Below are 24586 nucleotides of genomic sequence, written 5' to 3'. Positions count from 1 at the left end.
GGCATTTCTCAAACAGGTACATATTCACCTTGCCTGTTGGGTACTACTTCCCACATTTTCAGAAGATACACTGGATTTGTCTACAGTGCCATAGGTCACATACTGATACCCATGCAGGTTCCCATGCAGAAGGGACCATCTAGTCACCCCATGTAAACTCATAAAACACCTTTAAGGTTCACCTAGGATAGTTCTAGCTCATGTCTGCAATTTAGAAAGAATAGATTCCAGTTCTCAGAAGAGAAGCAGAGAACAAAAGACGCCAGAAAGATGCCATGAACCCTCTCAATGGTCACTAGCTGAAACACCTGAGGTGTGAGAAGCAGACTGTCATCTGTCATAGCAGCCAGTGAGATGTCCTCTCCCTTGCAGCTGCAACATTTGACCTCACACACCTGAATGTATCATGAGAAAGGAGCCTTTGACCCCATTTCAGAGTCTTCCCTGAGCAGTTATGTCTCACCAGTGTGACCAGACTCCACCTTCATATTGGTTGAGAGAATTTTACTCCACCTCCTGGGAGAAACCCTACAGGCCAACCTTTTGAAATACTGAATGACTGTTACAGAGAGGAAACCAAGATTGACTCTTGGGTTGAACTTGTTTACACAACTGAACTTAAACCTCCTTCTCTATCCCACCCATCCCCATGGTTCTTCCATGGCCATGTTTCACTTACTGCAGATCAGCTCACAAACTTCCACTGTTTTATTTTCACATCTTTCACTGTGATTTAGTCTAATTATGTATCTCTTCTTTTGACTCTGACTTTTCCTGTTTTTCATTTAAAGCAGTTTTTCCAAAACTGTCCAAGCATGGGAGGAATTGGTGTGGAAGACACTGAGAGCATGAGAGGCAGAGGGAGATGTGATGCTTTGCATCATTGTACTTGGCTCTGGACCAGCAAGGAACAGGAATCCCAGGAAAATATGCAACATTCTCAGTTTCCCTGGGGTAAAAGAGTGTGCATTCTTGTTGGAGTATGAGCTACAAAGAGCTTGATATGAGATAAAACCTTCTAGCAGTCTTAGTGGTTAAACTGTCAACTATTGAAGGTTTACAGTGCACACATAGGCTTCAAAGACAGTAAATGTGTCCAATTTTCACAGGAAAGCAGAGTAACTGTAACTAAGATATCCTATTTCCAGTCATACATAAGGTTTTTCATTCACAGGACCGGGACCTTCCCATTCAACCTCCAGAGATGTCAAAATTATTTAAAATTTGGAGCCATCCCTTGGTGGTTTAACTTTCCCTCATATTTATCTCTAAAAGCTGCAGAACCTGCTAATTTTGCATGGGTTAGGTTTGGATATTTATTTTTCTGGAGCAGTTGATGATGCCACCAGGAAGTTGTAACAAGAAGTTATACCTGCCAAACAGCATAATCATCTCTTTTAGTCTTATTTTGAAAAAAAATGAAATAAATGTGACTGAAAAAATATCAGCCTAAGATAGATGAACAGGTTTTGTTTGGCAAAGTTACAAGCAAATGGGAAAAGGATCCTACACTGGCAGAAATGAGACAAGTTTCATAACAGGGACTGCTGTCATGCCTGCTTATAAACAGACAGGCTTTCCATAAAGATTATAATGAATGATGCCAAGATGCAGGTATTAATTATTCAGAATTACTTTGTTTTTCATACATATATCTGTTTATTAAAAATTGATCCTATAGATATTTCTTCTGCCCTTCAAATTTCTTGCAGCTATATACCACAATCAATCAAAAAAAATTCTTTTGTGTAAAGATTATGCTGTCTGATACGTTCCACCTCCTTTGCCATCTCACAGCCTTTCTGCTAGAGTTTCCCTGTGTAGGAAACCGACCTACTACACTGATGGTCACCACAGCTATACAAGTGTCTGTTTTCTCAATCTTGTCACACATCTTTGGCCATTCCCTTTAAGCCCTGATGTTCCCAGCTTTGTGACACAGCATTCAGACAGAAGTTTCCCAGTTTTATCAGGTAAAGAACTGATTTCATGGCTATACAGCCAGGAAATACCTGGATCATATTTCTGTTTTATCCCATATCCCCAGTGTGCAATTCTTTGGGTCTGCAAGGGTCTTTTCCCAAAATGCAAGTATCAGAAAGTGGAAAAGCACATCACAGAGCTCATCACAGCTCTGATGATCCTGAAGAGAGACACCTGCAGAGCTCCACCAGTAGCAGCCTGGAAGCTCAGATGGTCTACATGCAACCAAAAGCATTTGTCACCACAGCTGCCAGCTTGACCCTAGGAGATGGAGCTGTGTTGTAGGATCAGATCAGACTGGCAGACATCACTAATATCCTCTCACTGGTATTTCCAAAGAGAAGATGGGAAAGCCAAAAAGAATTAACCTCCTGGTTTGCCTGTCCAGAGATCAATCAATACATTTTAGACCCCCCTGCAAAAAACACAAGACATTGCTTCCAGTGGCAATGGTCTGGAACTGGTCTGTGTAGAAATGGTAGATATCACTGTTCCAAGTTAAGCTTCCTTCATTCACAAGGACCAAATCCTCCCTGTACATAATAAGCTGGTAGCTAATTTCATTATGTGGGGCAAAAGAGGGTGTGTGTTTTATTTTGATTTTTTTTTTCACACATTCCCACTCCAATGCTGAATCCCTGCCAGAGACAATTCAGTACCACCCATATTGCACAGATCTCAAAAGCACAGACAGAAAATTACCATCTTAAACCAATCTTCACAGCTTCTGAAACATTAAATATAGATGGCATTATTGAAGGCAGCTGAATTACTCAGGCTGTGTACAATGCAGTGCCAGTGTGGCCAAGAATGCTAACAACTGAGCAGCACACACTGCCTCGGAATATATGAGAAGTCCTAAAGGGAAGGTAATAGCTTGCTGCTGTGTAGCACTGTGCAGCCATGAAATACTCCTCTTTCCTCTCCTCCTCCCTGCCCACAGCTCTTCATTGCTCCCCAAAAGGCAGTGTGGATTTGAATATAAAATACGGACACACCTAGAAGTGTGGTCACATCCCAAACCTGCTTGGACAGACAAGGATCCCACAAGGCAAGTATGATTTCCAGCATGAAGCCAACAACTTTGCATGCAAAGAAAGGGGAGGCAGATCAGAAGTGATCACAGGGCCTGAGGCTGTACTTAGGATGCTGTAAGGCTGACAGAATAATGAAAAAGGAAAATCAGCATTTGCCACAAATTTAGCAGTTATACTGCTGAATGGTCCTGCCCCGGCTATTTTGTTTATGATTTTCTCTACAGTTTCTTGGAATGAAGTATGAAAAGGTTACAAAGATCTTAAAAAAAGGGCAGTAAGGAGAGGCAGACAAAAGAACACCTCTGGTGTGGGAGTGCTGATGCTGATCAGGGTGTGCAGGCAGTTTCAGCAAACCCAGCCTGTTCAGCCACAGGAAGGAGGCACAGACTCTCCCATCTATGGAGCAGCTGCAGAATGTCCAGAGATGATCTCCGTTAAAGGTCTCTGAAATTAGTGTATCAGTCAAACAGGGATGCTCTTACACAGCTTAACTGAGCCAACTCAGTTGAACGGTCATCTTCAACACTCAGGGAACTTGGGCAAACTGGATTCTCCTGCTCTTAAAATGTGTAGCAGAAACATATTACTCATATTACTCTCCACTTACTACCTATAGGAAATAAATCCTTATACAGGAAAAATGGACTCAATAAGGTGCCTAAAAAGATGGTGGAACTTCCGTGTCTCAAATAGGCAGTCTGTATCCCAACCAATGCCAGTTTTTTTCAGTCCAAAAGAAACCAAGGCATGCAGGTAAAACAGTAATCTTGGGAAGCAGAACTCACTTGTGCAAAAGTAAAGTCCTTTTCCCAAAACTACACAAGAATCAAAGATCTGAAAAGTGTGAAACCACAGGCATTCAAATGACTGCAAAGTTCACCTAAAAATTAAAGCACTCACTTATCATAGCAATTTCTGATGTTTTATTATAATTTTTCTTTTTCCCCAAGTAAAACCTTGTTCCATCTTTTCTAAGTTTATTATATAAAAAGAAAAAGAAATTAAGAGTTTGCCACATGGAAAATGACAAGGAAATGAATGTTTTGAAATTCTTAGAACCTGTTTACAAACACAGAGGGGAAGAATGACAAACGTTTCCTTTCAGAATCTTCCTTAGGTAGGAGGAAAAGAAAAAAAAAATTAAGTTTTTCATTTGCAAAGTGAAAATACAAATCCCTCTCCCAGTACTCTCATGGATTGTCTGGAAGAGCATCTTTTTTTGTAAGACAGACAAGATTTCATATCACAAATGGCCAGCACACGGCAGGCTTGAATAATGAGAAAGTGACTTCCCAGCTGAGCAAATATGCATTAGTAACAAGACGCTGATGAGGCCTGACAAATCACCAAGGAAACAGGAGAATGTGAAAGACAAGTCAAAGAAGCTTTAGAAATGAGCCTTCAAGGAAGTTAGCCATGTTGCAGCAAGGCATTGTTAAAATAAAGAGTATGGCTGTGCTTTGGGTTTTTTAAGGGATTAAAAAGAAACACAGTGGAATAGTGCAGTGTTTCTCACTCCTGCCAGCTCTCAGGGACTGGCTGTGTCCCTGGCTGTATGGGTGGCACTATTTGGTTGGATCATGGGGTTTGCAATGATGAACAAGGGCTGGTGAAGCGCTGGATGTGGATGAACAGCCCAGCTCCTGCTCGACAGGCGTTCACCTGCAAAGTGAGTTCTCCTGGCTCTCTGGCCAGAGGCAAAGACCATGCTGAACATGTTTGCTCTGCAGGTTTACCACCTCAGAGGGGGCCAGGGAGCTGCACACATGGTAGGGGAATGTGTGTGGTGGCACAAAAGAACAAATCTGTCCAGCTGCTTCCTTAGGGAGGTTTTTACCCTGCTTCCCTTCCCCTGTTATTGACAGACTCCAGAGGTCCTACAGCTCTACACTGCCCAGAGTAGTTGCAGGCCTGTTTCCTAAGAAACAAACCAAAAGAGAAACAGACAGATGGACACAGACACACTGAAACTACCTAGAGGGAGGTTACAGAGGAGATGGAGTCAGGCTTTTCTTGAGTAAGGGTTGAGTACAAATAGACAGCAAAAACATTTTTATTACACAGTAGGAAAATATTCCACAGTGGGGGTGGCCAACTCTTGAAGAAGAGCTCAGAGAAGCTGTGGACCCTCCATCCTAGGAGGTACTGAGACCATAACCGGACTAGGTCTTGAACAAAACTGAGATGACTCCAGAGGTGCCTCTGTTTTGAGCAGGGTGTACATGACCTTCAGATGTACCTTCTGACTTCAATTTTCTAGGATTCCAGAGAATAGCTGATAGATATCAGAGAATTAGCTCTCTTTCTTTTTTTTTTTTTTTTGTTTTTTTTTTTTTTTTTTTTGTTTTTTTGTTTTTTGTTTTTGTTTGTTTGTTTGTTTGTTTGTTTTGGTTTTGTTTTTGTTTCTGTGAGGGTTAGCAATACAGCCACACCAGCTACAAAAGGCAGTGTTACAGGCTGGGCAAAAGAGGAAAGGAGAACATGGGATGGTTTAAGAGACAGTCTACAGCTTTCCTCTGCCAAGTAATTATCAACTGCACCTCTTACTCATCAAGAAAGACAAGTTGTCTTCAGTCAGCTGTGGGCTTTTGCAGCTAATGAACAAAAGACCAAGTCCATAGGAACCTTACAGAGTCAACCCTTCATCTCAGAATTTAAATTTAGTAATAAGACACATATCTTTATAGCATCAGGGATCCCTCTCTGGGATCTGGGTTTCACAGCAAATTACACAAGGTCCTTCATTTTGGTGGTGGCCTGAGAAGGGGAGAAGCCTGACAAAAGCCCATTGGACTTCATCAGTAAAGCTCCCTCCTTTCTTTGCTAAATGAGGTGATTGGAATATCACAAAGCCCTTTACTGACAGCAGGTGAGTAGATCCTGATCCTGACAAAAGAAAGCGGGCTGATCCCAAATAAGTGTCATGTTCTCTCTTCCCTCATATCTGTCCTACAAGGGAACAAGTTAGCACCTTGCAAGATGCACTGTCAAAGGAAGACATAATCATCTGGTCATAACAACATCATCTTCTCCAGCCTTTCACCTGTGCTGTCCATTGTGGATAGCTCCTCACCAGTTAATGGCACTTGAGCAGTGTGATACCATCTCTTCTTTCATGGGACTGAAAATGAGCATGACACAGCATGCCTTTTCTCAACAAACCAGAACAGATCTTTTAAATTTTGATTTCCTATTCAAGAAAAAATATTTTATTTATTTTGATGGGGAATAAAAATTTAATTAGAAGAACGATATTATGGAAGAGAATCAATTTACCCAGTGTAATTTCCACTGAAACACAATTCCTAGTAATGGAAACAGAGTTCTTAGCACTGATAGCATCAAACACATTTGGAAATTCTAATCAGCAAGCCAATGCTAGTGTTTAGGATCTCTTAAAAAATTCATGTAAGATCACTGGACTGTAAAACTTGTAAGATTTGTCCTTTACCACCACTAGACTACACAAGCATGTTAATGAAGATAGTAGGTTATTTATTTCACACTGTAAATAAAATGTGTGCAGCCCAGTTATTTCTCTATGAAGGGTTTATTCTTGCTGCCAATCTCAGTCCAGCTTTACCAGCACTAGCAGGAGAAAAGATGCTACTGTCCTGCATCTTACCACTAGAACAGCTGTCAGGAATATGGTGCTGAAAGTATCTGTGGGTCCTTATTTACATTCCTCTAATATTATTGAAGTGGTGGTTGCAGAAGTGGGAAATCAAACATTACTTTCAATAAAGAAAGGTTGTTAAACAGAGAAGAGAACCCATTTGGCTTGTCTGAGATCTGGTAAATAAATAGCACTTAATTGCCAGCTGCTCCTTTTTTTTTTTTTTTTAATATAATCAAAAGAGTGAGTGTTTTCTGGAAGTTTAAAGATTGATTGGACTGTACAGAGCCCTGGTTGTACAAGACAATCAAGACAACAAGACAATCTTGTTCCCCAAGACTTATGGGAACACTTCTCTCTCTCCTGGGTGATCACATATTTCTTAACCAGTTCTCAAATATCAGCCACTGGGTGAGAGAAGGGACAGGCATGGAAGGGAAGATCTGTATGTTGAGTCCAGTACCTCACACTTAACTTGTATCCATTCCCTATAATGTTATCAGTACTGCCCTTACTACTCCAGTGGCATTTTTACAGAAAAAATAATCTAACTGGAATTCATACTGCAAGAGTAGCAATTAAAAACAGTTCCAACGTAATTATTCTGGTCTGTTAATTTACCTGGTAAAATGCAAATAAAAGGATTTTTTTAAATCTCATATATTTATTCTTCTTTAATGCTGCTTTGGAGAAGAATCAGTTTATAGTTGTACATAAGTACATTGGTTGGGTTGTATGCTGCACAGATGTCTCATGAGCAAGAGGTGGATGGAATAAAAAAAGGCTACAAATCTCCTCTGCACTTAGGCTATATTAATAAATATAGCCATAACATGCTCCATCTATTCAACAATGATCTTAATTTCAGCACTAAACTGCTACTAGAACCTGTATATTTAAAGGTATATCATTGTAATAATGGCCATGGCACACACATAGCACCAGATTCAGCAGTTTTCAGCCACCAGCATCTTTGTCTGTGGCTTCTGACATTTCAGAATGTTTGTATGTGATAGAAAGGAATGGCTGTGACAGCTAACAACATGTGTGAAGGATCTGAGACCTGCAGATCTCAATGCCAGCTGAGACTCGGGACTTAATAGGTGGTAGATTGGTTAAAAGATTGATGAGGAAAAAAAAGCCTCAAGATGCCCTGCCCTACTGTCTGTTGCAAGTTCCTGCACAGAAATGTTCTTTTTGTCCCTGCTCCCACTGAAAGAGTGTGGACCATGGGAATATTAACTCTACTACTTGTATGAGAAAAAGCTATGAATAAAAGGGAAGGAAAGACCTGAGCAGTGCCATCTTTGCTTGTAGAAAAAAAATTCTGCCAGCTCCATCTGAAAATTGATTGGCTCTGCTCTAACGTCTGGGAATGGTAGAAATCCAATTAATTTCAAAGGCAGCATAGTGAGGCCAAGACTAGTTACCTTTGGATTTTCTACTTAGAAGAGTTACTATGTTTTAGAGGTACATGGTCTTGCTGAAAAAGTTGATAGATGACTTCTGTGACACCTCCATTAGACAAAAGGGTTGTAATCTGTCTCCCCACAGTCTGCATCACCAAATATGTACCCTGACCATGCTCCTTTGGGGGAGCGAAGAGTGTAAAGAGCGAGCTGCAATGCACTCCAACAGCAATTCCTACCCTCTCAAGCACAAAAGTGAGGCATATCACAGAGAGAACACTGAAAGCCTGACATGAGGTTTAGGGCTGGATATGAGGAAAAATTTCCCCACCGAGAAGGGTCATCCAGCTTTGGAACAGGCTGCCCAGGGAAGTGGTGGAGTCACCATCCCTGGGGATATTTAAAAGATGTGCAGATGCTGCGCTTAGCGGTGCACTGGGCAATACTGGGTTAATTGCTGGATTTGATGATCTTATAGGTCCTTTACAACCTAAATGATTCTGTAATTTTATGATTGCTAGTCATCTGGCATTTATCAGAGCTCTTTAAAAAAGGTGTATCAGTCTCACATACACGTGCTATTTATTTTACTCATTAAACGATTAGTAAACTGCAAAAGAAAGTCCTTGTTAGGTAGGAAATGTCAGGAGCAATGTGGCCTTTGCAGAAAGACCTTGAGCTGCATATTGAACAGCAAGGACAGGAAGGTATTGAACAGGTGATGATTAACTGTGTACTTTCTGCCTGCGGCACCAAATGGGGAAGGGTCTCTGAGGTATTCAAAGCAAAATGCACAGTCAGTGGCTCTGGCAGCACCTGGCTTCTGAGTGTTCAGGTTCACAATCTGCACTGCAATTCATATTAAATTGCTATTGTCTGGAGAGAAAAAGAAGAGAAGACAAAAGTGGACTTTTATTGCACTGCATCAGAGTGACACTCATCTGGATCATCAGCAGGGCCAGAATATGTTCGGTCTCCTGCTGAGACATGCTGAGCTGAGTTGGTGGCACTCACAGCAGTGTGTCAGCCTTTATGTCAGCCCTACACCCACCACACATGACTGTTACCTGTGTTCTGGCTTTCCAGCTTGAGCACTAATTTTAAGAGAGGCACTGTGGTGCATCCCTGCTGCTGCAATAACCCCGTGGCTGGGCTTTAATGCACCCCTGCCAGCAAAGGGGAGGCTGGGTTGTCACTCTGTGTTAAGAGTATGATCCCAAGCCCAGCCATTGAATTAGGCCCCTTAGGCAATGATGGGGGCAATGAGGTGCCCCTTAGATGTCTCAGACACACCCCAGCATGGGCAATAGCAAAACTCTAGGCATGTTTATACCTTTCCTGGAAATAACGTAGACAGAAGCATGATTTAAATGGGAATTTGTGGATGACACCTTTGCCTGCAGGAGCTAAATTCAGCCCATCATGCTCAGGGAGTTATGAGAGGAAAGAACATTATCCTACATTTACATGATGCAATGAAGCACCATGCAAAATTACCAGCCTATTGGCAAATGTATCAGCTCAGGAATCAGCACAGCTACACAATCATGGCCCCCTACCTTGGCCAGTCAAGCCTGACAAAAAAGGTGGAGCTAACTATTTAAATTAGAGCCACATTAAATGAGACATGCTCTGTAGACTCAGGAATAACTTGAGGCTTAAAACATCACACTGATGGCTGTGCTGTGGAAGTGCTTCATGAACGATCCTGGATGACCAGTAAAAATCTAGAATTTACTCAAACACATGCTAATGAGTGTCATCTCCTATGTGGCAAACTGACATTTTTCAAAAGGCTTGCTAACACTATCAGTTTCAGACAGATTGTATAAAGGATCTGGAACACATCATTAATTCAGTAGAGACTCACTGACAAATTCTGAGCCTTTGCTTCAAAGCATAAATGTGGCAAGCACACTTCTTCAAGAATTATATTTGATGGACAATATATAATAAAAGTGTATTTTTCATGCTTTGTTCTTGGAATGGCTGAAAGATTTTGTAGAGGATTTTTTCTCAAAAGAATTCTGCTTGCTATTCCACATGGATTATACTAAACTAAATGGTTAAAATTTGGAGAAATTATATACCCACGGAAAATTGAGCCTTATAATTTCAAGCATTAAGCAACACTACCAGGTGATATTTTCTGCATTACCTATAGTCATGTATCTGGTGAAATAATTCAGACAGAGAGGCAAGATTAAAAAAATTCCTACAGCTGTGCTGTGAAGTGTTGCAAAAATAGTTACAACTAAAACATCCTTTCTTGTGATCACAGTCTTTTTTAGACCATACCAAACACTGCTGGAAAAAGAGCCATTCAAAAAGTGATCTTCTTGGTACGTGTGTTCTCATATAGAAATAAATTGAAGGCAATACCACCTATGCAGCAGCGACAAGTAAATTCAATTTCCATCTCAAAATCAGGTAAAGTGTCTCATTTGTTACTATGGATACAAGACATTATTTCCATTGTTTGAGATCTCACAGTGGGTATGAAATTAAACTGTGACACAGTTCTATGTAGGAAGTTGACTAAAACCCCCATAAGTTCAATGTCATTAGTCCAAAGGATTTTCTTTTTTTAGATACAGCAAATAAGGAGATTGCTACTACTGCCCATAAGGTACACTTCATAAACAAACATCTGTGTGATTTTCCTGATGCTACTTTGGATCAGTGGGAGTGATGGAAGAGAAAATAAACATTCGTTTCATCAGTCCTGCAAATACAGGGAAGAATCCTGAAAAACATCCAGATGGTAGAAGTACATTAAAAATACATTGGTGTTGTGTTATTTGCTATTGTTTGGCACCAAATATGTTTGCAAAAAATCTCTTGATTCTGAAAGTGCATCCAATTTTTTCTCAGATATATCTGCTTTTCAGGCTGAAGCTCAAATAACTTGTTCTCTAGTTTTCAGAGTTAGAGTTAGAAGAAGAAGTGAAAGAAAAAATGGGGGAGAATGAAGAGAAAAGAAGAAGGAGAAATATGTTTTTTAATGCTGACATATATGAAGGGTTCAGGAATTCTGTGGCATTCAGTTTACCTTGTCTGAAATTAATTTTAATATATACAAAAGGATAAAAGGGAATACAGGTCTTCTTGTTAAATTATTTATACTCAGGTCCTGGGTATATATTTAATATTTCATAGTGAGACTGATTTCCATAGATGCTGAGCACCTGCTACTCTGACGGATTTCAGCTAAGGTTGTCATCTCTCAACATTTACAAAACCAAACTGAGATAAAACTGAGTCTACCTAAATCAAAGGTTTATTTCTACATATTCATGCATTAGCTGCATGAAAATCACAAAGGTTATGGGATGTCATGACTATAGCTAATTACTGAAATCCAAAACCATCATCCAGCTGCTTAACTGACTGGTAATTTCCCACCAAATATTCTGAACTTCACCTCCCGTGCTTCTGTGTTGCTGCTCTCCTCAGCATATTGTCAGGCTGGATTATCTGCAGTGTCTTCTCCAGCTCCTTGGGCCATCTCTAATTATATCCCATTGGGAGCAAGTAGGTCTGACCCTGAGACGGCAAACTAGAAAAATTGAGAAACTCACAGCAAAACTGTCACGAACACAGGAACTCTCAGAGGAATAAGGACTACAGTGTCCATGGCCAGCTGAACAGAGAGATAAGTCAGTCACTCTGTGTTATTGATTTGCATTATTAACATTTGCTTGAAGTTCAATAAAAATCTATTTATATTCTACAGACTTAATGATACTTCATCCAGACTCCAGACAGAAAATTATAATAATGCCAAATGGCTGCTAGGGCTCCAGAATTTTTATTTAGTAGTATTTTATGCCTACTTTTCACTATTTTTAATGGAGAATTAGCACCAGGATGAAATATAGCACAATCTTTACATATGGTGTTAAATTTATTAAAACCAGTGATATTTAGGTATCCATTTATATAAGGATAAGATCATGAACAGACCTCAAGCTTATCTAAAGTATACAGAAACCTCAAGTATTTCTGAGTAATGACTTAATTCTGAAGTCTGGGAAAGATTTTATTCCTGAATTATCAATTACTTATTTTCAACTTTTAAAGTATTTTGGTCAGACTTATTCCACCATATAATAAATCATCCTGATTTTGTAAAACTTTGCAGGCTTAAAGGGGCTTGTGTTGATATCAATGTGCATGTAGGGTTGTCCAGCACTCTGTTATTGGGTGTTAGTTGCTGGATTCTGTGGGTAGCCGTTCAGCCATGTAATTCCTAGCCCAACAATGCAGCTCATATGTAAGTGAGCACCGCCTGGGTTTTGCCATACAAATGCAGCTTGGTAGAGTCTGGAAATGAGTACAGCTTGTCCCCTTCTGGAATCTAATTACTGGGGGTGACAGAGGAGTGTGTGTGGTGCTAGAGATGAAGGAAGCAAAATTAACCTCCACAGTGCAGGCCGAGAAGCTCCACTCCAGCTGGGAGCACAACCCAGCACTGTGGGTTATGAGCCACTGCCCTTGTGTTCTGTCACGGAGCAGCTGAACACAAGTGCCTGGGCAGGGAAGACGCTGCTCACATGCAGGCTGGATGAGGGCTGCTCGTGTGAAGGTGGACAAGTCAGACAACACAGTGGGAGCATTCTGGATGTGCTTGCCAAGACTCATCCAGCACGGTGTTAGGAGCACACTAACAAATAAGGGACAATAATTATGATAAACTGACACCCCTTGCCCCTGCAGGGACACAGTGTAGTTTCTTGTTGACTGGTGTTTAAGAAAAAGCTTTTTTTGCTGCATTAAACCGCTTAAAAACTGTCTGAATGAAAAGGTTACATCCATGGGTCAGCATAAATGATAATAGCTCAGGAAATAGCCCTGATGCTGCTAATGATTTGGAAGTTAAGGCGGGTAGTCTGGACACACTGATGTCTCAGTCATTCTCAAACAATAACAGGAAAAAGTATGCAGACGAATGCAAATGAAGACACCCCAGAACATTGACTATGATATATTAGACAATTTTAAAAAAAATTTCTGCAGTACCAGGGCCAGTTGGATTAGCTTAAGAAGAGGATCAGAGCAATTTGCTCATAACTAGCAAAAGCATAAGGAGTTTTCTTGAATGATCAATGGGTTTGCAGTTTATGAATTCCCAAAATGACCATGCCTAAATCAATCTCCAAATTTTCCTCCCTTTTCCCCCACCTAAAGTCCCTGTGATTTTCTGAAAATAAATCAGGACCTTAATGAATAGTCTTGAGTATAGCAGAGCTCCATGGTACCACTTTCCTAAAATAGAAGACCTGTTTTTTTCTCCCTTAGCAATACCTGCTGCATGCCTTGCATTGTCTGCTGTAGGAACTGCAACTGCTGGTCCTTTGTAAGGCTTTCCTCTGTTCGAAAGAGTTGTCCTTTCTCCTGCTTCAGGAGCTCCACTTCGTTCCTATAAGCATCCAGCTGCCATCGGAGACTATCGTTCTCTTCCTTTAGTGCATATGCTTGGGCAGCTAGAGCTAAGAGAAAATGAAAATGTGGAAAAAAAGTCAGTGAAATGGATTGTTTCTTTTCAAATAACACAGAGGACATTGTCTGGAGAGATGACAATACAGCTGAACGCCAGTGAGACATTGCAGAGCTGAAACAAGACCCAGCAGAGCTGAACATGATTAGGTTCTGGCAAGGATTGTTGCTGGGAGGTTATTTTCTGGGATGGAAGAAGCCATAAAGTGACCCTGGATAATTCAAATGCTACTTGCAATCTGGCTGCTAAATTTAGGCTTATATTTTAGGAAGAAGCTGGCATGCAGTCCAAGGGCAAGGCACTCACCAACTTTACAATGTTTTCCCAGTGATGTTATAGGAACCGATACAGCCATTTAGTATTTATACTTGCACGGTGGCCAGATGTTCCAATCAGGTCTGTGCTAAGGAATTTTCCCAATGCAAAGTTGCTGGATTTAGTCCCATGAGAGAGGAAACACAGAAATTTCTCTCCAGCCTTGCTATGAACTACTTCACAATAACAGTTATGAGGAACCATTTAGACAGAAAAATGATGTAATAGAAAAAAATTATATAAAATGCAAATGTTGAAAAAACGTGTTGGCACTACAAGAACATTACTACATTAAAGGCATTGAAAGACACTTAAGTCATTTCCTTAGGAAGCTCCATTTGGCCCCCTTTCAATTTAGAATGGCATTTTTATTATCATAATTGATAGCAGGTGTTTGTGAAGAAATCGATTAGTATGCAGGGATGGAAATTACATTTGCCAAATGACTTGCACAGTCTGCAATATAAGCTAAAATTTGTGTAGCAAAAGGCAGAAGGCTATAAAGCATGTAGTAGGGACATTATTTAAATAAATTATTTGAACATAAATACATATAGGGAAAGGTGGCATTCATTAATTAGGGATGTGGCTATCATCCTTTAGAAGAATCCACTCCTGCTAGTGTTTATATTTGGCAGGAGCAGTGGTCATTTGGCGTAGCAAACTGCCATACCATGCTATTTTCTTTCTTGGAACCTGGTGACACAACAACATTACAGAGCAGCTGTAATTAAAAAACAACAATCTACTATAGCTGGTTCTATCAACATTTGGTAACTGAACCACATAACTGATTTACATTCCTGATTAAATGATTTCAGGCTTGACATCATAGAATTCCTTTTTGCCCACCTACAACAGCAGTATGGTTAAATTCCAAATTATATGAAATTGCATATTAACTCCATTTAATACTAGGCACCTCTTGACTAGACCTTCCACAGATAAAGAGTCCCCTGTTCCTCATGATAACATGATTCAGCACATTTGTAAAATTATACCAGCACTTAGGTAGAATGTCACAATATTTCATTAGCAATAAAAATGTTTTATCTTTGGTAGGACAAATCTACCTTCATCTCAGATAATTTTTAATAATTTTAAAAGAGCACAAATGCATTATTCAAAATAAAGTACAGTCAGCTACTATTCAAATACAGACATGGATTGGTCACTGTGCTTAATTTGGGTATTTTACAGAACCTCTCTGCAAGATTTAGCAAGAGTTACAGTATTGTTACGTTAAATTAAATTGTTCTGAAAGGCATGTAATCACCCTTCCATGACAAAATTTACCCTCAAGAAATTGCACTGATAAGTCCAATGGGCAAATAAGAGGATGAAGTACTGTTTTTAGTTTTAATTTTTGTAAGAGCCAACAAGCTATAATCAAAGAAAGGATTAAAAAAAAAAAAAATAGAGGCCAAGCAAATAGAAACATCAGCCCCCAAAAAATCTCAAGTCAAAATTAAATAGTTCATGTTGGAAAGGACCTCTAAAGATTAGTTAGTACAATTTGTGCAATTGTCTCATTACCCTAATCCTAAAATATTTCTTCCTTGTGTCCAATCAAAACCCACCCTCTTTCAGTTTATAACTGTTTCCCGTTGTCTTAACACTACAGCCTCTGGTGAAAAATCTCTCTGTCATTTGTACTCTCTTACTTCTACCAATTAGACTCTCACAAAATTTATACATTTTGGGGATATTTTTTAATGTAACACTAAATTCTAGCCAGAAACTGCCTACCCTGCAGCTCCTGAGAACAGGAATAGAGACCATCAGGGATGTACTCAAGTTTCTACAGTGGCTCGGGAGCAGTAGTTCATCTGTTGCTCATTGTCTATTCCAGCTCTCAAAAAACTTGTGAGAGCTGCTGTACAAGTGGGGGCATGAAGCCTGTGTATTTCCCCACTGAAATGTGGGTTCTGACCCAGATCAAGCTGAGGTTTAGATTGCCTTATCTGGGAAGGCTGCTTGACTCTTTTCTGTGCCTCACTACAGCCTAATTGGAGAATTTCTTCTCCTTTTTGTACTCCTAGGTTAGTTCAGCCTATTAAGGGGGGCTACAGACACCAAGAGATGTCTTCTACAGGGTCAGCAAAATAGGAGAAATGAAAAGGGCTACAACATATCACAGATGCAAATAACTTGTATGTGATGAACTTATTAGAGTTTAAAAAAATAACTAATCCAAATGGAACAAGTCAAAATACATAGGAGCAATGAAGGTAACTGTCCACTTAGCCTGCAGGAATGCAATGCAGATTTTTACCGCTTGAAAACAGAGATGCACCTTTGAATGCTATTATGTCATTACTTTAAAAATCACATGTAATATATAATATTAAAACCTGTATAACAATAACTACATTGCAGTGCTACCAAAAAGTTCCATCCAAGGTTGGTGCCCTGTTCTTTTCTGCACACACCAGAAGACAAAGGCTGTGTCTCGAAGTTGTTGCAATCTATTTTAAGACAAAATGAAAACATCCCAAACCACCTAAAGTGAGAGAATAAGAATACAGGAGAGATACATTTCGGATAGGCAGCATTCCCTCAGGTGTAGAGTACCTTATCAACATTATTATACACTTGGGTGATCATCCCAACCACTCATAGCAGAGCAAATAACAAAGGGTCCAAGGCAGAAATATGTTCTTAAATTAGGAAGATGCAACATATATAGCAACAGAGTGTAACAGAGTATTAAATGGCCACAAGCTTTTAAATGAATTAATTATAGATAAGAGTCCATAAATGATATGACATTAACTACTTTGCTATTTAATTTAAACCTACACATATTTTGTTCCTAACATGTATGGACAGAATGGTTAACAGAAAAGGAGAATAAGACAAAAGGAAGACATCTGCCAGACCTCAGGGTGTCCAGCGCATTCAACATTGGGTAGCTGTTTTAAACAAAATCAGACACATTCTTTGCATTGACCTAACATAACTATAATTTTAATATATCTATATTTAATGCACTGAGATTAAAATAACTCTTAATTAACTCTTAATTCATATCAATGTCTCTTTTGATTTCAAGCAAAATATCTATTCTATAAAAACACCCTATAATATACCTTAAATTATATTTCATTTCCAGCAATTATATATAATGGTATTTGATTTATTATATAAGATATAGAGAAAGGCAGTTCATTGAATACTAAATTAAAAATAGAGGGGAATTTTAGGGGAAAGAGAATCTGAATTTTCAAAAGTAATTTTTTTCAAATCTTGCATAAATTTTTGCTAAGAGTTCATTGACAAAGACGAATGAATGTAGTTTTAGTTGAAAAAAATTTTGTTCATCTCATCTCAAGCACTTTTACATTTGGTAGTTCAGATACTCATCTACAAAATCCCTCTCTGAGGCACACTAAAAAACCCATATTCGGATAAGAAGACAATGAATGCTGAAAGCATTTACAGAAGAACTATATACAAGGAATCCATATCAAAAGAAAACTGACAACAATCCCAAATAGCTGCCTGTGCGGCAAGTAGAAGAAAATATTCCTACCTAAACAAACACAGCTGGAAAACAGCTCAATATTCTCTTTACAGCATTTTCACTGAGGGATGCAAAATGATACCTGCCAGCCTCAGAGAAGCAGCTGAAGGAAGATTAGACATACATACGTGGGGGAAACCTTTGCACTGATATTTCAAAGACTTCCAAGAGGTTAGTGTGATTCCTTTGTGCTGAGGCAGAAGTGCTGTATTCAGTTTGGCAACAGCCTCAGCAGCAAGATAGGCTCCATTTAGTGGATCCACACTAGATCCAAATCAAAAAGACACCCTCTTTAATACAAGAAATGACTGGCTGATTAGAAATCCACTGAAATCTAAGGACATATTCATTGATGGCTATCTCAGAAGAAACAAGCAATTAAATTTATTTTTCTAGGGCATCTACTTTGGATAGTCAAGAGAGTGTGTTCTTTCTGACTAGCACTGATCTGTAGTTTTCACTTTCAGCTGGTACTCAGTGATTGCACTTAACCTAATGCATATCAATGCCAACAGAAGCCAAAGCAGAGTAAACTTTCACAGGTTATATGAGGTAATTGTAGTCTTTTATGACCCACATCATGTCTTAGTGGCCAGGAAATAAAGCTAACACCCCACATCTCCGAATGCATTTCTTTATTGAGGACATTAGGAAGAATTCAACATTTTCTACCATTTCTACTTACACAGACCTGCACTGTGGATTTCTCATTAGATGATGCCCTAATAACATTAAAGTTAATGTTAATGACAGTCCACTAATTTGCATACTGAGGACACACAGAGTTGAAAAGTATAAGCAGTAGGTTATCTCAAGAGCCTGAAGAAATCTGAAAGTAGTATCTGAAAAACAAATGACAAACTAAAATGAATAACAGAAAACCTGCCTGTAAATTCAGAGTAAAGATTTTTCCATACATCCTCCTAACAGAACTTCTTCCATAGTTTATATTTCCTGTAGATTCTTCTATATTTGTACAGAAATAGATCATAAAACAGAACTTCTGTGATGTTTATCCAGACTTTTGGTCTAACCAGCAAAATTTTTCAGGGTTTTTGAACTGTAGCTGATGTATTGATATAGTGAGGCAGATGAAAACAGAGAAAGAGCCTACTCCCAAGCCTCCCTGTCATCTGAGTTCTACTAATGCTAATCTATAATCAGAATCTATAATTCTGATTTCCTGACATGAAAACGAGATTTTAAATGATATAATGCTCCTTTTGATAACAGCAAAAAGAGAAGCACCAAAGCATCTCAAAATAATGGATATTAAGGTAATTTGTTTCATCACTCCCATTGCAGAGCATTTTCAACATCAAAAAAGCCATCTTGCAAGATGCAGCTACTTCTTCAAAGAGTTTTCAGCTTGAGGTACTGAACAAATGTGAGTGGAGAAAAATAAGGACACAAAGTTCACAACTATAAATACAAACAATAAAAGTTATCCCTGGCCTCTAGCTAGTCTGCTTGTTTTTCAAATACGTGAACTGTGAAGCAGTACAAGCAGGGTAAAATCAGCAAGGAAAAATGTTTCTGGAGGATCTGGAAGGACATGATCTGTATTTTGATGATGTAGAAAACGGGTTAAGCTATACAATAATGGCATTTGTCACTAGCAAGGAAGATAGTCTTTGCAGAAGTACAGTTTGGATGGTCTTAGGAGTTATAGTGGGTGGCATCTCTGCTCATGGCAGGGAAATTGTAACTAGAGAATCATTAAGGTCCTTTCCAGTCTAAACCATTCTCTAATTCTATAACTACATAGGACCACTGGAGCCTCATTCATTTTCACCCTCTAAGGCTATGCTTAGTGCTCCAGCCCACAGAAAATTTAATTTTGTGCTAGAGTCTGAGGGTCCCATCACTCAATGGCACTCAATGTGTGTCAGTTAGTAGTCTCACACTTTGGGATGTGTGGGAAGGTCAGGTTTGGAGGAGTTGTGCAAGGTGGTGGGAAGGAAGGCACAGCCCTCATTGTAGATGGCAAGCTGTATGGCCTCTGAGGTGAAGAGACACACTTGAGTAACTTAACAGGTGATAACCAGCATCTCCAGCACCAAGGGTCACAGCTGACCCTTCTCTCTGTAATCTCCAAGAAGCTTTCTAAAAGAGTAACACTTGACAAGTACACCTTGGTTGTTCTGAGGCATCTTCTTGAGCCCACTTCACAGTATCAGGATCCTGGGTCATATAATATCTAAATCACACTTGATCTATTGTCTTCAGTTCCCAGAGGACACTTGCTTTTCTTTATGGACACCGAATACCTGATAACCAGCATAGTGCTCAGATGTCAGTGGCAAATACATAGGAATACATCTGATATTAGCAGTTAAAAGCAACCATCTTCCTGTAACGCATTCTTTAACAAATTCCTGTTCCATAGTTCTCCCTCATTCCTGCAAAAACAGACTATGTCACTTGAGTTTTTTTAAAAAAACACACTTTGCTTACAGCTTGAAAACAGTTAGCTAAGCATCATGAATAAACTCTAGAAACAGAATTTACATGGTATAAAAATAAATAATTGGGAGCAATTACAAGCTAACCTAGCTACAAACAATTTTTTTCCATCCCTCTTCAGACATAATGCAACCAAACAATAAAGAGATTTCCACATTATTTTCAAATGCTAAGCACACTTCATTTGAATGTCTTGGTACCTCCAAATTTAAACTCTGAGGGCACTAATTATCCTATATGAGAAGGGTTTATTGTCATTAATGTTAGTGGGAGTTAGGTCCTGCACACTGGGAGGGAAATTTACTCTTTTGCGAAACCTGTTTAATTCAGGTGCAGTTGTTTCAAAGTCCTTTCCTTACCATGCGGCCTATGTTCAATGCAGAGAACCTCATTACACCAGTTACATTCATGATAATACCAGATGTTCAAATTGAATAATCATGAGAATTATTTTCAGGCTTCTTTTTCACATAAAACATGGTGGCAAACAATTAGTAAATGGAAGGATGCTTAAAAAAAAGGAGAAAGAAAGAAAGAAAGAATGAAAGAAAGTAAGAAAGAAAGAAAGAAAGAAAGAAATAAAGAAAGAAAGAAAGAAAGAAAGAAAAGAAAGAAATAAAGAAAGAAAGAAAGAAAGAAAGGAAGAAAAAAGAAAGAAAGAAAGAAAAGAGAGAGAGAAAGAAAAGGGAACCTCTAGGAAAGCTGGAGTATGACTATTTACAAGCACATGTAGTGAGGGGACAAGGAAGAATTGCTTCAAACTGAAAGCAGGTCTAGATTAAATATTAGGAAGAAATTCCTTACTGCAAGGATATTGAGGCACTGGCACAGGTTGCTCAGAGATGTGGATGCCCCGTCCCTGGCAGTGTTCAAGGCCAGGTTGGAACTAGATGATATTTAAGGCCTCTTCCAACACAAGTCGCGCTGTGATTCTATGATTTTATTATCTATATCCCATTCTATTAATCACAATTTTATCCATCCCATTCAGGGCAGACCTCTTCACATTTAAGAAATTAAAGTGTTTCTCTGACAAGAGATTTTTCTCAGTTTCAAAACCAAAATTTCTCCCTGCTTAGCAGACATCAGCAATATCCTCGGTTTACTATACCTGTGGCTCACCAGTAATTTATAAAGGCTTATTATTTCTTGTGTAATGAAGCACATCTCTTTGCAAATACCAGAGATGGTGCAGGGAAAGGGAGGACTTATTATTGTCCAGCTGGGAGTAATAACAAAAAGTCGTAGGCAAATGCTGGCTCTGCAGGGGACTAAGAATGCCCCCGAGAGTACTGCTGCCAAGTCTGTGGTGCTATGATGGGTCCCATGACATCTCACATTTTATTTAAAGGCCTAGAGAGATCATTAACTGAAAACCTCTAGTTTAAGTTTCTGGAATAGTGGCTTCCAAACTTTCTAGACTGTGGATCAGTATTAGTTCTTCCTTTTTAATCATGCTTTCACAAACTGAGTTTTAATTAAAAACACTAACAAGACCACTTAATCTAGCTCTTGTAGCTAGTCCAAGGAATAAAGATGTAGATTCCTTGCTAGTCTTACAAGAGATCATTTACTCCAGTGATCAGTTTGGGATAATTGATCTGGACCTCGTGGCTGCAGAAAATCCACTTGAACAGTGATCGAACTTTCTCCAAAGGGCTGATAAGATGCAAAATCGATTTCCCACCTTAAGCCAATCTTCCTACCCTTCTCTTGGTACCCTTCTATCTTTTATTTTTGCACTGGTTTTGTTCAATTCATGTCCAGCTCTAAATGCATGAGTCCATCTACTTGCTCATTTTTAATTCCCACTTGCCTGACATGGCCAGATGTTTCTCTTTCCTCACTCATACTTATTTTGCAGTACATCCTCTAGTCCCCTGTTACCCAGATCTGTCCCAGGTAAATTGCAGCATTAAGCATTTTGGACTTTTCCTACAAAGATGTCACATCACATTACAGAAACGAATATTTGGAATTTGGAAGAGACCACGTTGTTACAATAATATCAAAGCCTGACACATTTCAGGTTTATTTTACTTGACAGCATCTCTTTGGAGAACAGGAACCTTACACAGGTTCTAAATGATATTTTGACAGTCGTTAGTTAATCTGGCCCACTGAGACCAGTTTCTGCAGGTCACCTCTTTAAAGCAAAGGGCCCTTTCCTTCTCTACATTTTGGGTTGCATTTCTTCTTCCACCAGCCATGATATTGCACCGATACCAGCTGGCTTGGCATATGTATAAGGGGAGACAGGAAAAAGAAGATGTGGCTCTGCACAGACATCTCTGATAGGTGGACTTTAGTCAAGCTGGTTAGGAAGAAAGCCATCAGAGTAAAATGTAGGAGTATAATTTTGATCAAAAATAGTAGCAATTCTCAGGTATTTTCAAAGTTCACAAAAAGCTACTTAACTTCTTATTAGCATATTTGGCTTGTGATGAGATGAATTTTTCTGATACTTTGTATTTACCAATAACTGCTGCCTCAGTTAAACATGATCAATCAAATAATAAATCTCTTTTAGAGGTTCTACTTTTTTTTTCTAATTGAGAAAAAAGATTATTACAACACTTTTACAGATACTGTTCTTTAAAGATGCCAGCAAAGAAGTGGCTTTTTCCTCTAATCAATATTTTAAAAATTACTGTATTCACATAATACTAAAAATGAGCAGAGGAGATTTTAGTCTCGAAGGTGAAGGAATGAAGAAAATGAGAAAAGCACTGGTTACTGAGGAGATACCTCGTGGTACTGACTGACTGACTCCCACACCAGTAATGAAAAACACTGCCTCTACTACTGGTGTTTTGCAGCTGAGGGTACAGTCATTTGAACTCTGCATAGCAGAAGAGATGCTGATGAATGCTGAGTGTTTCATATATGTTACATAATTTTACATATTTTGTACAAAGGTAAGTGTGCATGTACATGGGATACATAAATCACTTAGAGTATTTAAGGATTATTGCATACAGGTAAAACTCCATGTAGGTGGGTCACTGATGGTTACTTCTCAAGGAGTCAAAATGCCTCCTGTTTTTACTCAGACTTAGACAGCACTGGCATTTGCAGACACATGACTGCATCACTGCTGTTGGCATTTGAACTAGGAACTGCATGCAGGCTCAGCACCACTGTGAGAAATTGAAAAAAATAATCTGTAGGATTTATGAAGAAAATGCCATTGCTACTTAGAAACAAAATTGACAGTGCATGTGAATCCCTCAATTTGTCACATTCATTAGGGAAGAGCTGATCTGAGTGGTTTAAATGACTGTGATGATTTGAATTGGTCTGATTTATAATAGGAAGATTTTGTTCATAAATGTAAAGTACTTTCTATAAATGTGAGAATAAACCACTTTTGAAAAAAATTCTATTGCACCTTAAATTGCAGGAGAACGTTTATCCAGCTATCTCTCTGACCTTGTAGTGGATTAGAGGGCTGAGTTAATTTTTCTTTTAAAATCATGCATAATACTAAAATACTTGCTTGGTTACTTTTGCCTTAGATAAAAATGGATTTTAAATGAGAATACATTTTTACCCCTTTATTCCTTAGAAGGCATAAGCAAATTATGACATGAAGCTTGTAATTTTTGACCCCTACATTCAGAGAGATTTTCTTGAGCAATTTATCCCTTATGTGACAGGAAGGGTGTTCAGAAGAGCTGTATCTGCAAGCCCAAACCTCCTTTTCTCCCCTTCTGCTTCCAGAATATTCAGTATATGCAAATAGAGGCCTCTGTGCTTTTTCACAATTTAACATGTTTAGCAGGTATTTTCTCAGCTTCTGAAAAAAAAAATGTGTTGCAAACTTGTAGGTAACAGTATTCTACCGAGCTTAGTTAGGTACTTCCAGGCCTTTCAGAAACAGACATTTTATTGAAATTTGCAGAGAGTGTGTAGCTTGGAAGAGATAATTGTGAAATAGTCCTTGTAACAGATTTTCTGAGTAAGCCACGACTTAGGATATTTTATCTGCAGGTATTGAGCAGAACTGAGTGCATACACTCTGACCAGCAGGGAGTAGCTTGTAGGATCAAGGTTTTACAGCACAGACATCTCAAAATCTTTCAAAAAACATTATATGAGACAGATGACTATCTCAGAACAACACAGGGAAACTTATTGCTTTTTATCATGTTCTTCCTTGACTGTTAAAAAATGCTCACTAGTCTCCAGACAAATTTAAAAAGGAAGATAGTCTGTACCTGACAGATGACAAAGAAGCAATGAAGGAGGTAGTGTAAGGAACTGGCAACCACCCAAGTACCTCCAGAGAGGCTGACATGCGAGGTGGGCACTTGGCTGTTGTCAAAGCAGCCCAGCAACCACTGGATCCAAGTGCTGTAAAGACATGCTTGCACAATTCTTAAACACGATAAAACTTGCAATGCATCAAATATTTGGAGGGCTGGATAAATAAACAAAAGGTTGCAAACTATTTTGTCCACTGAAAGGCAAACAAAACCCAAAAAGCCCAATGAAAAAAAATCCTAATTTAAAAGCAAAACAAAACCAAAAACCACCACCAACAAAACAAACCACCTTTCTGTATGCTGGTGTTCAAGGAGGCACACACTGGAACTACCAGAGAACTAGAATAAAATGGTGCAGTATCTAGCTCTTCAGTCTGTTATTTCACATCCTAAAGGGCAGTTCTTTGTTTTCGCTTTTCTTTGCCATGAATCTCAATACGAGTAAGACTAAAAGAAGATCACTCAC

The 24586-nt window shown here is 39.0% G+C and overlaps 1 protein-coding gene across 6 annotated transcripts in view; it reads right to left on the bottom strand.

The window, feature by feature from the left end:
• The window catches only part of ENOX1 (ecto-NOX disulfide-thiol exchanger 1), a 307210-nt gene that overhangs the window by 29206 nt on the left and 253418 nt on the right, over positions 1-24586 (bottom strand). For all 6 annotated transcript variants that reach the window (XM_066313327.1, XM_066313322.1, XM_066313323.1 and 3 more), the window contains one exon: positions 13353-13537. In XM_066313327.1, coding sequence (XP_066169424.1) covers positions 13353-13537 — 185 coding nt within the window. The remainder of the gene's footprint in view (positions 1-13352; positions 13538-24586) is intronic.

The sequence above is a fragment of the Sylvia atricapilla genome, chromosome 2 (genome assembly GCF_009819655.1).
Source record: "Sylvia atricapilla isolate bSylAtr1 chromosome 2, bSylAtr1.pri, whole genome shotgun sequence".
Classification (NCBI taxonomy): domain Eukaryota; kingdom Metazoa; phylum Chordata; class Aves; order Passeriformes; family Sylviidae; genus Sylvia; species Sylvia atricapilla.
Note: the sequence above shows the minus strand (reverse complement) of the source record. Positions and strands in the feature narration are given on the sequence as shown.